The sequence below is a fragment of the Elephas maximus genome, chromosome 6 (assembly GCF_024166365.1).
Source record: "Elephas maximus indicus isolate mEleMax1 chromosome 6, mEleMax1 primary haplotype, whole genome shotgun sequence".
NCBI classification, from domain to species: domain Eukaryota; kingdom Metazoa; phylum Chordata; class Mammalia; order Proboscidea; family Elephantidae; genus Elephas; species Elephas maximus.
In genome coordinates, this window is record NC_064824.1 from 6,058,854 (window position 1) to 6,071,810 (window position 12,957).

General features: G+C 47.5%; 1 protein-coding gene across 1 annotated transcript in view; it reads right to left on the bottom strand.

The window, feature by feature from the left end:
* The window catches only part of CLASP1 (cytoplasmic linker associated protein 1), a 373,393-nt gene that overhangs the window by 9,052 nt on the left and 351,384 nt on the right, over positions 1-12,957 (bottom strand). Inside the window, exons 36-37 of the mRNA XM_049889062.1 lie at positions 2,473-2,679; positions 1,065-1,181 (exon numbers count right to left, since the gene is read on the bottom strand). Coding sequence (XP_049745019.1) covers positions 1,065-1,181; positions 2,473-2,679 — 324 coding nt within the window. The remainder of the gene's footprint in view (positions 1-1,064; positions 1,182-2,472; positions 2,680-12,957) is intronic.

The following is a 12,957-nucleotide window of genomic DNA, read 5'->3' on the forward strand; positions in this document are numbered from 1 at the left end:
ACAAAGCCATCTGTGCCAAGAACTCTAGGGACTCAAGGCTCTGGCCATGATGCTCACAGCTGTGCCAAAGGAACACCTCTATTTGAAAAGAAACGGGCATCGCTCTGGTTTCTTCCTTCATAAGGAGCAAGGTCAAGTGTTTCCAGTTTTATGCTTTCCACTTACTTAACTTCCACAGAGTGGCTTTCATCCACATCTCTGCTGGGGGATTTTAAACCTACGTGCCTGCACTTCACCCACAGGCAGTCCTGGTGTAGGCAGAGGTCTCCAAGGCCCTAAAAACAACACAGCCCACCCTCCTCCCAAGGGCGCAAGCCCATGCCACCCAGCCTCGTGTGTCCTGCCACAGCCTGGGGGTTTCTATCTGCTCTCATCTGGCTGGCACATCATATTTGAGCAGTTTTTTTTTTTTTAAATAAGCACTTTAGCCTCCCTCATCTCCAATAAACCAAGAACCTTTTAGTCCATTTTCTGCCCCTGGTTCAGGAACAGGAGTAGCAGTGCAATGAGTAAGAAGCCTGGCTTCGGTGGGAAATCAGTGTGCTCCCTCGGGCAGGTTGAATGGGGAATATCAGCCCTCACCCCACAGGGTACTGTCACACGTAAACACGCATACAAAGTGTGCACAGCAGTGCCTGGGACATGGCAGGCACACATGGATGTGAGAGTCAGCTATTACCTTACTGCTCATACCCATGGGGACTCAGTTCTGACTCAGCAATTTGTTATGCTATCAGGTAAATTTCCTTAGTGTTTCTGTGAGGGAAAATGAGCTGGTTTCTAAACAAAGTCACCTTTCTTTTGATAATAAACTAGAAGCTCGAAGTTATCATTTCAAAAACAAGTTAAAACAGGTTATATGGTATGACCTTAGAGTGACCTCAAAATGACTTCACTATAGAGTCAGTCATTTCTATCTTTTAAATGCTTTTGGAGAAACAAGGCCCAGCTAAACCACAGATGGTGAGAAACACCTGCATGGAGTGCAGAGCTGGAGAGGAGCCGAGCCCAGACAGGCTGGCAAGGCCCAGGCATGCGTGCTGGCCCTGTAATACTAGACATACCTTACTCCCCGTGAGCTGTGCGAGGTGAGGTTTCAGGTCTTCTCCGATTACGGAATAAATGGCCACCAAGCAAAACACACTGGCCTTACGCACACTACTTTCAGTGTTGTCATAACCCTATGGAGCCAGAGGGGAACACAAAAAGGAAACGAGATCAAAGAATTGCTTCATGGCCAGTGTTTCATCAACGGTTCCAAAGATGCCTGAGCATTCACCCTGAAGAGGTCACGGGTGGCTGGCTCCTGGGCTGTCGAGGCAGGAGCCTGGGGAGTCTGAGACAGGACGGTCCTCACACAGGTGGCTGCTTCACAACCAGCTGCAGTGCAAGGCCACTCAAAAATGTCACAGGAGAGAGTGAGAACAAGAAATCAAGAGGAAAAACAACTTGCCTCTTGCACATTTCTCCCAGTGGTACAACAAATTTCAGGTGTAAAAACGTCTTAAACAAGAACTATATCACTGTCGCTCTTGTGGACACGACCTCTCTACCCTCCAATGACTGATGGAAAATGCTGAGCCCCCTAGCATGACCCTCATGGCCCTCTACAACTGGACCTCCATCTATCTGTCCAGTCTCAGTCCCTCCCGCCCCCTTCACTGAACAAACAGGACTACCTGCGGTCCCCCAAACAGCCTCAGGGTCTGTCAGCATGACTGCGGTGCCTTCCCCTCTCCTGGAATAATCTGGCTGTCCATCTCTAAGTATTGAAATTGCCAAGCCAAGTGCCCAGCAAACAGCACGTACTAAATGTGAATGGAATCTCTCTCCCCTTCCCTCTCCAGGGCCCAGCCCTAAACCACCTCTCCTGGGAACCCTCCTCATGACCCTTCTCTCTCCCCACCTCTAACCTGGAAGCCACCTCTCCGCAGTAACTGGACACGCAGTACCATGCGCTATAGTTGTCAGAGTTGTTGTGCTATGTCCTGTGCTAGGCGGGAAAATCCCTGAGGTGGTGCCATGACACCGGAAACCGTGTTTTACCTTCCAGGGTTTCACTCACTGCCTCACACTTAGAAAGGCCTCAATAAATGCATGCTGGATATACGAGAGTAAAGACCATCATGTGATTTGCACTCCATGGTCCACCTTGCCCAGGGCTGGGGCCCACTGGGAGGCTGTGATAAGGGTTTGTTGAAGGAACTAACAAAAAGATGATCAAAATATGTTTACAGTCAACAGAAAGTTCACTGTGAGCCACATTCTGGTCAGCCTGGAGAATCTGCCTGCTCTGCTCAGGGGCAGGTGGACTAGAAGCTGACAGAGAAAGCCATGAAGTATCCATGCCACACGGGTCACCACCTGGTTTCTCCTACATGTCCCCCTCTCCTACAAGTGGCCAAGGAGACTCAGCGGTGTTGGTGGATGCACGGCCTGGCTCAGAGAGCTGCGGCCCAGGAGAGAGCCTACCTGCAGCAGGCCTGGGATGATGTCAGGGAGCAGCTGCAGCAGGGACTCCTTGGCGATCCTCTCAACGACTTTGGTCTGCATCTTGATGGCAGCGAGGTTGATGGGGTAGTCGGCCGTCTGGATGATGGGGCACAGCACTTTGATGCACTGCTCAGGGTGGATGGAGCTGGCCAGTGTGGACGCAGCCTCCTCAGCAGCTCTCACCACCTGAAACACCCGTGCCCCATGCGTTAGCCCGCGGGCCACATACACCACTGCCACTTACTTTCGGTGGCAAATGGCGATGATCTTGCTTAATGTCAGATGGCAGGCATTGCTTCCTCTGGCTGACGACGGTGAAGAGAATAAAAGCAGACTAGGCTGGAGGGTCATTTTAAAGTGGGGGGTGGGGGAACATGGCAGGAATGTAGAGTTCTGACAAAACCCTAGGGCAGCAGTATGTAGTCCCACACCACCAGCATCAGCATCCCTGGGAACGTGTTAGAAATGCATTCTCAGGTCCCATCCCAGACCTCCTGATTCAGAGGCTCGATGATTCTCATATGCACAAAACTGGAGGATCTCTGCCCCAGACGACTAGGCCCTAAGAGTCTGAATGTAAACGCATCTTCTCTATGGTCTGTGGGATACCATGACTGGAATAAGTGGAGATGCCTGGGGCGAACACCAGAGTGACATCAGTACAGATGTTTCCACCGAAGTGACTGACTGCAGACCAGCCAGGAAGGCTCTAGAAGAAACCTCTGGGGCGACCTCCTGAGGAGTCTCTTCTTCTAAGTTGCTTTTCCAGGAATCTGTGCTCACGACACCCCCTCACTTCACACTTTAATAAGTACATAAAAAGACCACCTCATGGCCAAAAGAGCAGCTTGGGGGACTAGCCACCTCTCACCTGTGGAGGGACCTTGTGTGCACCGTGACCCTAAGGGACACCAAGTGCATGTCCACAAAACAACCTCTTGTAATAAACATGGGGCTAAGTGTAAAACCCAGCAAGGAAGAGCAGGCATGGCACAGGGTGTGGTAGAAAAGAACCTGGGGTAGAGACCTGAAAGAAAATCCCAGTTATTCCACTTACAAGTGCCTGGGCAGTTTCCTGAAGTCCAATTTCCTCATCTGTAAAATAGGCATATCTCACAGAGACGATCTGACAGGTATCCAAGGTACAGTAAGATATTCAGTGAACAACAGCTACTGCTACTATTATACAAACTGCATGTGAAGACACAAGCACGCATTCACTTACAAAGCGTGATGGAAATCCAACGCTCTCCCACCCCAGCCCTGGACTGCTCACTGCCCTCTCCCACCCCAGCCCTGGACTGCTCACTGCCCTCTCCCACCCCAGCCCTGGACTGGTCACTGCCCCCCAAGGGCTCTGGCTCCGGCCTGCTACCCAGAACAAACTCAGTCTGTGTTTAACACAGTGACAAGACAAAGGTCACTAAGACAACACTTCCATCAACCCAGTCCCTTTCTTAAGCAAAAAATGACCAATGAAAACAGCATACGGATCACTGGAAAGCCTCTTCTAGTCCTGGACATGAAGGTGGCTGAGAAGTCAGTCTGCACTAGCCAGGGAGAGCGAGAGACAAGCAGCTGGGGCCGACAAGAGGGGCAGCCTGAGCCGTAGGGTGAGCAGACCCCACCTGGGCTGAGGCCACACGTGCTGCTGCCCTAGAGCCTCTCTGTAGGAGGGGGCAGGGCTAGGCCCCAGGACTCCCAGTTCTGGCTCAGGGACAAGACATTGCTCAGCCTTGCTCACTGTATGGGGTATGCCAAATCAGCCAATGATTTCATCACATTTAAAAATGAAAATCTATACATTTAGGGCTGGCCATACTGCTAACAGGAGTCACTGGGTGATGCCAACCATTGAGCACTGAACTAGTAGCCAAAAGACTGGCAATTTGAACCTACCCAGAGGTGCCTTGAACACTTAATTGTGCTCATGTGGAACCTGTACACAGACCAAGAGGCAGTCATTCAAAGAGAACAAGGAGATACTTTGTGGTTTAAAGTCAGGAAAGGTGTATGTCAGGTTGTATCCTTTCACCGTACTCATTCAATCTGTAGGCTGAGCAAATAATCCAAGAAATCAGGCTATATGAAGAAGAACGGGGCATCAGGATTGGAGGAAGACTCATTAACAACCTGTGTTACGCAGATGCCACAATCTTGCTTGCTGAAAGTGAAGAGGACTTGAGGCACTTACTGACGAAGATCAAAGGCCACAGCCTTCAGTATGGATTGCACCTCAACATAAAGAAAACAAAAATCTTCACAACTGGACCAATGACCAACATCATGATAAACGGAGAAAAGACTGAAGTTGTCAAGGATTTCGTTTTCCTTGGATCCACAATCAACAGCCATGGAAGCAGCAGTCAAGAAATCAGACGACGCACTGCATTGGGTAAATGTGCAGCAAAGGACCTCTTTAAAGTGCTGAAGAGCAAAGATGTCACCTTGAAGACCAAGGTGCACATGACCCAAGCCATGCTATTTTCAAATGCTCCATAAACATGCAAAAGCTGGACAGTGAATAAGAAAGACTGACGAAGAGCTGATGCATTTGAATTGTGGTGTCGGTGAAGGACACTGAATATACCATGAACTGCCAGAAGAACAGATACGTCTTGAAGAAGTGCGGCCAGAATGGCCCTGAGGGGCGTGGATGGAGGAACCGCATCTCATGTACTTTGGGCATGTTGTCAGGAGGGACCAGCTCTTGGAGAAGGCCCTCACGCTTGGTAAAGCTGACAGCCAGACCCTCAACGAGGTACACTGACACAGCGGCTACAAGATGAGCTCAAGCATAGAAATGGTTGTGAAGATGGCACAGGACCAGACGGCATTTTGTTCTCTTGTACATGGGGTTACTATGAGTTGGAATTGACACGATGGCACCGAACAACAACAGAGGTACCTCAGAAGATGGGCCTGAAGATTTGCTTCCAAAAGGTCACAGCCTTAAAAACCCAGTTCTACTCTGTGCACATGGGGGTGTCAAAAATTGCAACTGAATGGACAACAACTAACAACAACAACAGAATGCTGCTAATAGTAGGCTTTTTGCTATGAAGTTCCAGTTCCATCTGGGCTTTGGCTACTAATACTCCAACAGCTGCCATGTAAAAATTTAAAAAGCCTGGAGTGAGATGCACAAAATGTTTTAACAATGGTGGTAAGGTTATGGGTAACTTAATTTTCTTCTTTATACTTTTTACATTAAAAAATGATGAGCATTACATTAACCTTCCTAGCTACATAAATGTATTCATAAAAGTCAACTTAGAATGTCTTTCTAAAGTCAGGACCAGTGAGCAGTACAGCCCACTGGTTCCAGGTGGAAGTTCAGAGTGCTGGCGCTCCTTGGCTGTTAGTTGCTGTGACTATAATCACTCTACCGATCATTATTATTCCTGCTCACCGTCCAATGGTTCCACACATTCCCTTTCCAGCTAACCTGGACCACTCAACCGTCCCCCGCATGTGGCTGACACATGCTGCCCAGGCCCTCCCTAGGCCTCCTTGACCATCACACTGATCCTTCTTTTCCCTCAACTCCAAGTTTTCTACCTGTGACACTCATATGGCACCAAATGTAGACTGCTTTGTATTCCCAGTGACACTTTCAGGTTGTAAAGGCCTAGCAGCAGGAGCTGGGACATTTCCTTTGTACCCCAAGTATCCAGCAAGGGCTGGGTGTTTACCACGTGCTCAACACTTACTGATGGATTGAATTTCATTCTGTCTTCCCAAGGACAGGTACCTATTTAAAAAAGCCCTCCCTTCTGAATTCTGCAAGTCACATTTCCTTCTTGTTGGAAGTCTTTTGGGAGGATCTGCTATCTCCCTGAGGCACATATCAAAGGTTGTCGTCGTTGTTGGTTGCCTTCTGAGTAAATTCCGGCTCATGGTGTCCCCCATATGTGTGCAGACTATAACTACTCCGTAGGGTTTTTGAGCCTGTGACCTTTCGGAAGCAGATCGCCAGCCTGCCTTCTGAGACGCCTCTGGGTGGGTTCGAACTGCCAAGCTCTGAGTTACTGGTCAAGCGCTGAACTGTCTGTGCTGCCCAGGGACTCCTTATCAAAGGCTAGGGTCTCATTAATTAAGATCACTCCCACCAGCATCACCTAGTCAGCCCCAGCAGAGGGATTATGTTAATTTTTCAAGAGCCACAATGGAGACCCTGATGAGCATGGTTCATGGGTAAATGCTGTGTACATTTTGGGAAACAGGTGTCCAGAACACCCAAGAATTATCTGTGCTTATTATGCGTGAATCAGAGCTCCTGCCAGGTGAGAACCATGGGGCCCTGACCTCACGGTGCCAGGCAGGGTGGGGGCAGTCCGAGTAGAGGACCAGTGTGAGGGCGCCACTGCCCAGGAGAGTCCAGCAGTGTGGCCCGCTGCGTGGGCCAAGTACAGGTAGTATCGCTTTAGAAGACCACCCTGGTGTTCCTCAGCTCACAGAGTGCCCCAGCCCAAGCTCAGCCATGCAGAGCCAACCCACCTTGCCCCAGCTCCTCCATAGTAAACAAGGCGGTGGCTCGGCCAGACAGCAGACTCAGCCTTCTAGGTACCTCAGTGTGTTAATGCGCAGACCCCTGCCCAGGCCCTCCCCCAATCCCGGTCAGCAAGTACTCACTCAGTCACGAAACTGATGAATCTGACTCCATTTTACATACTCATGGGAATGACACTATTTAAAGCTCACTGTGATTTTTTTTTTTTGCCGATTTATCTCCTGCAAAGCGTGGCTTTTCCCACAGATTTCTTGACAGCGCAGGGCTGCCTGGCTGCCTGGCCCTTTACCCTTCACCCCCAGGAGACAGCCCCCAGAGCTGGATGGGCATGCTCTCAGCCTCAGAGAGCAGTGTGATAGGCAAACTCCAGATCAATCCTCTGGGAAGAGACTGAATGAGTCTGAGCCTCAATTTTTTTTGACTCTAACATGGGGATTTAAGAATACCTACTTTCACAGCTATTTGGCTTGGGAGAGAGAACATGCCAACAAGCTCAGCACATCCTAGACATAAAACACATGATGGCTGTCAGTGAGGCTTTGATGCAGGAGTGACACCAGGAATCAGGCTTGGCAGTAAGGTTACGCCAAAATGCAGGTGGGTGACCTGGAGCCCTGTCCACATGCGTGTCCATGGAGGCCCACTCACATCGAGTGTTTTGAGAATGGTAAGCACTGTAGCAAACCAGCTCTTTCCTAGGGGCTACTGCCAGCACCATTATGTGCTCAGTATACAGACTGAATAGGTCTGGTGAAAAGATACAACCCTGACTTTAAGCCATGCAGCATCCCCTTGTTCTGTTCCAATGACTGCCTCTTGATCTACATACAGGTTCCTCATGAGCACAATTAAGTGTTCTGGAATTCCCATATCTTCCCAATGTTACCCATAATCTGTTATAATCGAAGAAGCTAGACTCTATGAAGAAGAATGGGGCATCAGGATTAGAGGAAGACTCATTAACAACCTGTGTTATGCAGATGACACACCCTGCTTGCTGAAAGTGAAGAGGACTTGAAGCACTTACTGATGAAGATCAAAGACTATATAGCCTTCAGTATGGATTACGTCTCAACATGAAAAAAACAAAAATCCTCATAACTAGACCAATAAGCACCATCATGATAAACAAAAAAGTAGACTGAGGTTGTCAAGGATTTCATTTTACTTGGATCCACAATCAACGCCCATAGAAACAGCAGTCGAGCAATCAAACTATGCATTGCATTGGGCAAACTGGCTGCAAAAGACCTCTTTAAAGTGTTGAAGAGCAAAGATGTCACCTTGAAGACTAAGGTGTGCCCGACCCAAGCCATGGTGTTTTCAGTCGTCTCATATGCATGTGAAACTTGGATAATGAATAAGAAAGACCAAAGATGAATTGATGCCTTTGAACTGGGGTGTTGGTGAAGAATACTGAATATACCACGGACCGCCAAAATAACTATCAAATCTGTGTTGGAAGAAGTGCAACCAGAATGCTCCTTAGAAGCAAGGATGGCGAGACTACATCTCACATACTTCAGACATGTTGTCAGGAGGGACCAATCCCTGGAGGAGGACATCAATGCTTGGTAGAGGGTCAGTGAAAAAGAGGAAGACCCTCAACGAGGTGGATTGATACAGTGGCTGCAGCAATGGGCTCAAGCGTAACGATGACCATGAGGATGGTCCAGGACTGGGCAGTGTTTCGTTCTGTCGTACACAGGATTGCTTTGAGTTGGAACCAACATGATGGCACCTAACAACAACAGTGCCAGCATCAAGACTGTTTTCTTCTTGCCAACAATCTCTCTAGAATGCTAATCTGATGAACATGCCCGAGTCCTTCAGGATGGCACAAAGGCCAAGGAGGCATGGTCCCTTCATTTCTGTCCCTCTAGTGGCATTTCCTGCCCTCCCTGATTCCCATGGGTTGTGTGAAGCAGAGGGAACACCCTACAGTCACACCCCTGTGCTCTTCCTGAAATGTCCTTCCCTCATGTTCTTCACCTGGCTAAATCTGAGACTCCTTCAGGACTTACCTTATGAAACAGAAGCCTCAGGAAGTGTCACCAACCAAAACCAAACCCAGTGCCGTCGAGTCGATTCCAACTCCCAGCGACCCTATAGTACAGAGTAGAACTGCCCCATAGAGTTTTCCAAGGAGCACCTGGCGGATTTGAACTGCCAACCCTTTGGTTAGCAGCTGTAGCACTTAGCCCCTACAAGACCAGGGTTTCCAGGAAGTGTCACATGCACACCTTTATCACTGCATGTACATACTCTGCTGAAATCGTCTCTCCCACTAGACAAAAAGTTCCTGAAAGCAAGATCCCATCTTAGCCCTCTTTCTATCTCCACACTCAGCACAATTGCCTAGTATACATCGTTGTGGTGGTTGTTAGGTACTGTTGATCTACAGGTACCCCATGTGACAGAGCAGAACTGCCCCACAGGGTTTTCTTGGCTGTAATCTTTGCAAAAGAAGATTGCCAGGTCTTTCTCCCTCGGAGCCGCTGGGTGGGTTCAACTGCCAACCTTTCAGTTAGCAGCTGAGTGCTTAACCACTGCGCCACCAGGGCTCTTTTGCTGTATGCACTGGATACATAAAAAATGTTTGTTGAACTAATTACCCTATGGTGTCAGTTTTTTTTTAATGCTCTCTGGGGCATGTCACATTGATTTCTGTTTACATTTTCTCACTAAGGAGCTGGCCTAAAAAACAAAGAGGAGGGTTAACAAATGACCAGTGCGGGCCTTGGGAAAACCAACTGTTCATAGCCCAAGTATTCCATTTTAGGTGACCTGCTGGAAAGCAATATACTAATTCTTTGGAAAACCCATTAAAAAAAACCAAACCCACTGCCGTCGAGTCAATTTCAACTCATAGTGACCCTATAGGAAAAGGTAAAGCTGCCCCACAGGGTTTCCAAGGAGCACTTGGTGGATTCGAACTGCTGACTTTTTGGTTAGCAGCTCTAGCTCTAAACTACTATGCCGCCAGGGCTTTCTTTGGAAAAGAAACATTAATTCAGGGTAATTTCCCCAATGATCAGTTGTTTTAAGAGGGGTGGCATAGAAGCTCTTAGGAGAGCTTCCTCATGCAATGATCGATCTCCAGTGAAATGCTTCTTTCCCAGCTCACACACACTTTGAAGTCCACGGTTGTTGTTGTTAGTTGTTGTCAAGTTAATTCTGAATCATGATGACCCCATGTGTGCAGAGTAGAACTGCTCCATAGGGTTTTCAAGGCTGTGGTCTTTTAGAAGCAGACTGCCAGGCCTGTCTTCTGAGACACCACTGAAGGGGTCTGAACCGCCAACCTTTTTCGCTTAGCCGTTTACGCCACACTGCACTTGGGCGAGTTGAGCATTTGGCGATGCACCTCGGTGGCTAAACTACAGACAGCTAAGCAGAGGGTGAAGAACAGACTGGGGGACAGTCCTCTTTTCTAATCTGACCCAGCAATGAGACTAAGCTCTGAAACAACTGGCTCTGCTGTAAAGTATCACTATTCACAAGTATCACAACATACTCACCAGGAAGCTCAGAAATACTGACTGAAAAATCTTGGGCAAATCACTTAAATTCTTTTTTTTTTAAATTATTTTTGTCAGTTTTTAAACCAGGGAAAAAAGCTGAAAGGGTCAGAAAATCCTGGATATTTCTTAGGTGTATCCGAGCTAGACAACACTGGTATAGAAGAATTGATGTTTAAAACCCACCGGGAGGTGGGAGCAGCTCGGTGGGTGGAAGGAACATGGCTTCTGCAGTGGCATGTGCCAGCGCTGAGAGGAGCAAGCCAGACACCTGAGGGAGACCGTGAGGATTCATGAGCCCACGCAGCACGGCCAGGCTCGTACGGGACCTCAGGGAGGGTTCCTTTCTCTCTGCTCCTCTTTCTGTGCTTGACGGCTGTGCCAGGTTAAAGGGAGTTGCCTTACATTTAGGACTAGGAAAATGGACTGCTTCAGATCTAGTGAGCTGGAGCCCAAACCCCAGGAGAACCTCCTCTTATAAAACTCCAAGAATTCTGTCGCCTGCATGAAGCATTTAATCCAATGTATCTAATCCAGGGGATTTTCTGAAAATAAAATGCCAGAAGCTGCACTTCAGGATGGGCATCTGGGGTCCTCCCTCTCCTCAGGATTAGATGAAGCTTCCCAAGACAGTTTCTGGCAAGGCAGGAAAGAATACCTGACTCCCCTTTACATGCCCATCCCCCAGCTTTTGGCGAGCTGCCCAAACCAGGGTGAACTTTAGGTTCTGGCCCTGTGTTCTATGTAACACAAGACGCAAAGATTACAACTGTAAGCAAACAGAGACAAGAGTAAACACGGGCAACAGAAAGAAAGGAGAACAATCTCTCTTCATAGATAGGTGGCCAGAAGTGGCAAGGATTTTAGAAAAGAGAATACTCAAGAAAGCGAGCACGACTGAGGAGGCTTTTGGGTTATAGTGGGCCTGGAAATGATCAAAATTGTTCCAATTATGCTAATTTTAATACAGTCTTGGTAGAAACATAGGAATTCTTCCTTTTAAAAGTTAGTGAAAGAATACTGTCTACCTAAGAAAAACTTCATCTTTACAGTTAGCTTTTTTTTTTTTAAATAGGACCTTAGTCAGAATACTGATGAATGTGTGCTTAAAGATTTTCTTTTCGAGCACAGAACTACTAAAAATTTGGATGGCATCTTTTAAGTTCAGAGTTTGACTTGGCTCTATCCTGGGTTTTTTGGGTTCTATCACAGATATATCAGAATACTTGGTAAAATATAAAAAGCAAATGTCAAGAAACACTGGTAGCTGGAATCAAAGAACGTCACAGTAGAGTATTCCTAAATTAGGTTACTATGTGTCAGAATTCAACTCGATGACAATGGGTTTTTCAGTCATTTGGAAACTAAGGAAAAGGTTGGTGCCCCTTTCTGGGAAAGACTGGAAAGATGTTCAAAAGTATGACTACCTGAGTTTCAGTATCCACTAGGATACTGGGGAACTGATGTCTTTTAGTGAAAGGCTAATTGACCAATGTCCCAGGCTGGCAGTGATATAAATTCTGAGATCTACGGTGCGGTGCCATCGTGGCCCCGAACCTGGAATCCAAGTCCTTACTCAGCTAGGCTCAGTACCAAAGGGGTAAAGAAGGCAGCTCAGGCTCTAAGTCCTGGGATCTGGAGTGTGGACCTGGTTCTGTCACCTATAAGCCGAGTAATCTTGAGGTAAATTTCTTCTATTTTATAGGCCTCAGTTTGCCTCATCAATAAAATGACAAGAACCTGATTGCAAATCACATTGGATTGCAAATACCTATCTTCTATCCCTACTTGATGTGTACTTTCTCCTGTAAAAATGCACATGTAAGAAATTTTTACATTGGTTTGGGGGGGTTCAGAGTCTGAATGAAATGCTCTCTAACCCGACAGCTACCCCAGCCTTGCCTGGAGAAGCAGATTCAGGGCAACACAGTATCTGTTTCCAGTGTGGTAAGGCTCTTAGGTGGGAAACTTATTCCGTCCTACTTCAAAGGCTGAGGGATGAAGGGTCAAACCAGGACTGGGAGCCCAGGCTGTGGCTGTGTGCTCTGGTCCTGGAAGGCCCTGCAGAGGCAGCGCTGGCTGGCCTCTCAGGAGGAGCTTAGTAGGCAATCTACTTAATAGGCCATCAGATGGGAGCTTGGGCAGGACATACAAGGCTCCTCTTCTGTATTTCCAACTCTAATACTATCCATCTCTAAAAATCCAGTGTTTTCTACCCTAAGGCTTACAATGGACCAGGAACCTCAGCACAAAAAATGGACAGTTACCCTTTTATGCATTCAAGCGAATTAGTAGCCCAAAGATACAAGTTGTATTTTCCATTGGCATTTTAGAGTTTATTCAACGGAATTGAAATAACCTTCTTGGATGTATTTAGAGAAATGCAGTTATGCCTACCTTGCATAAAATTTTAAAAACTTGATAACAATT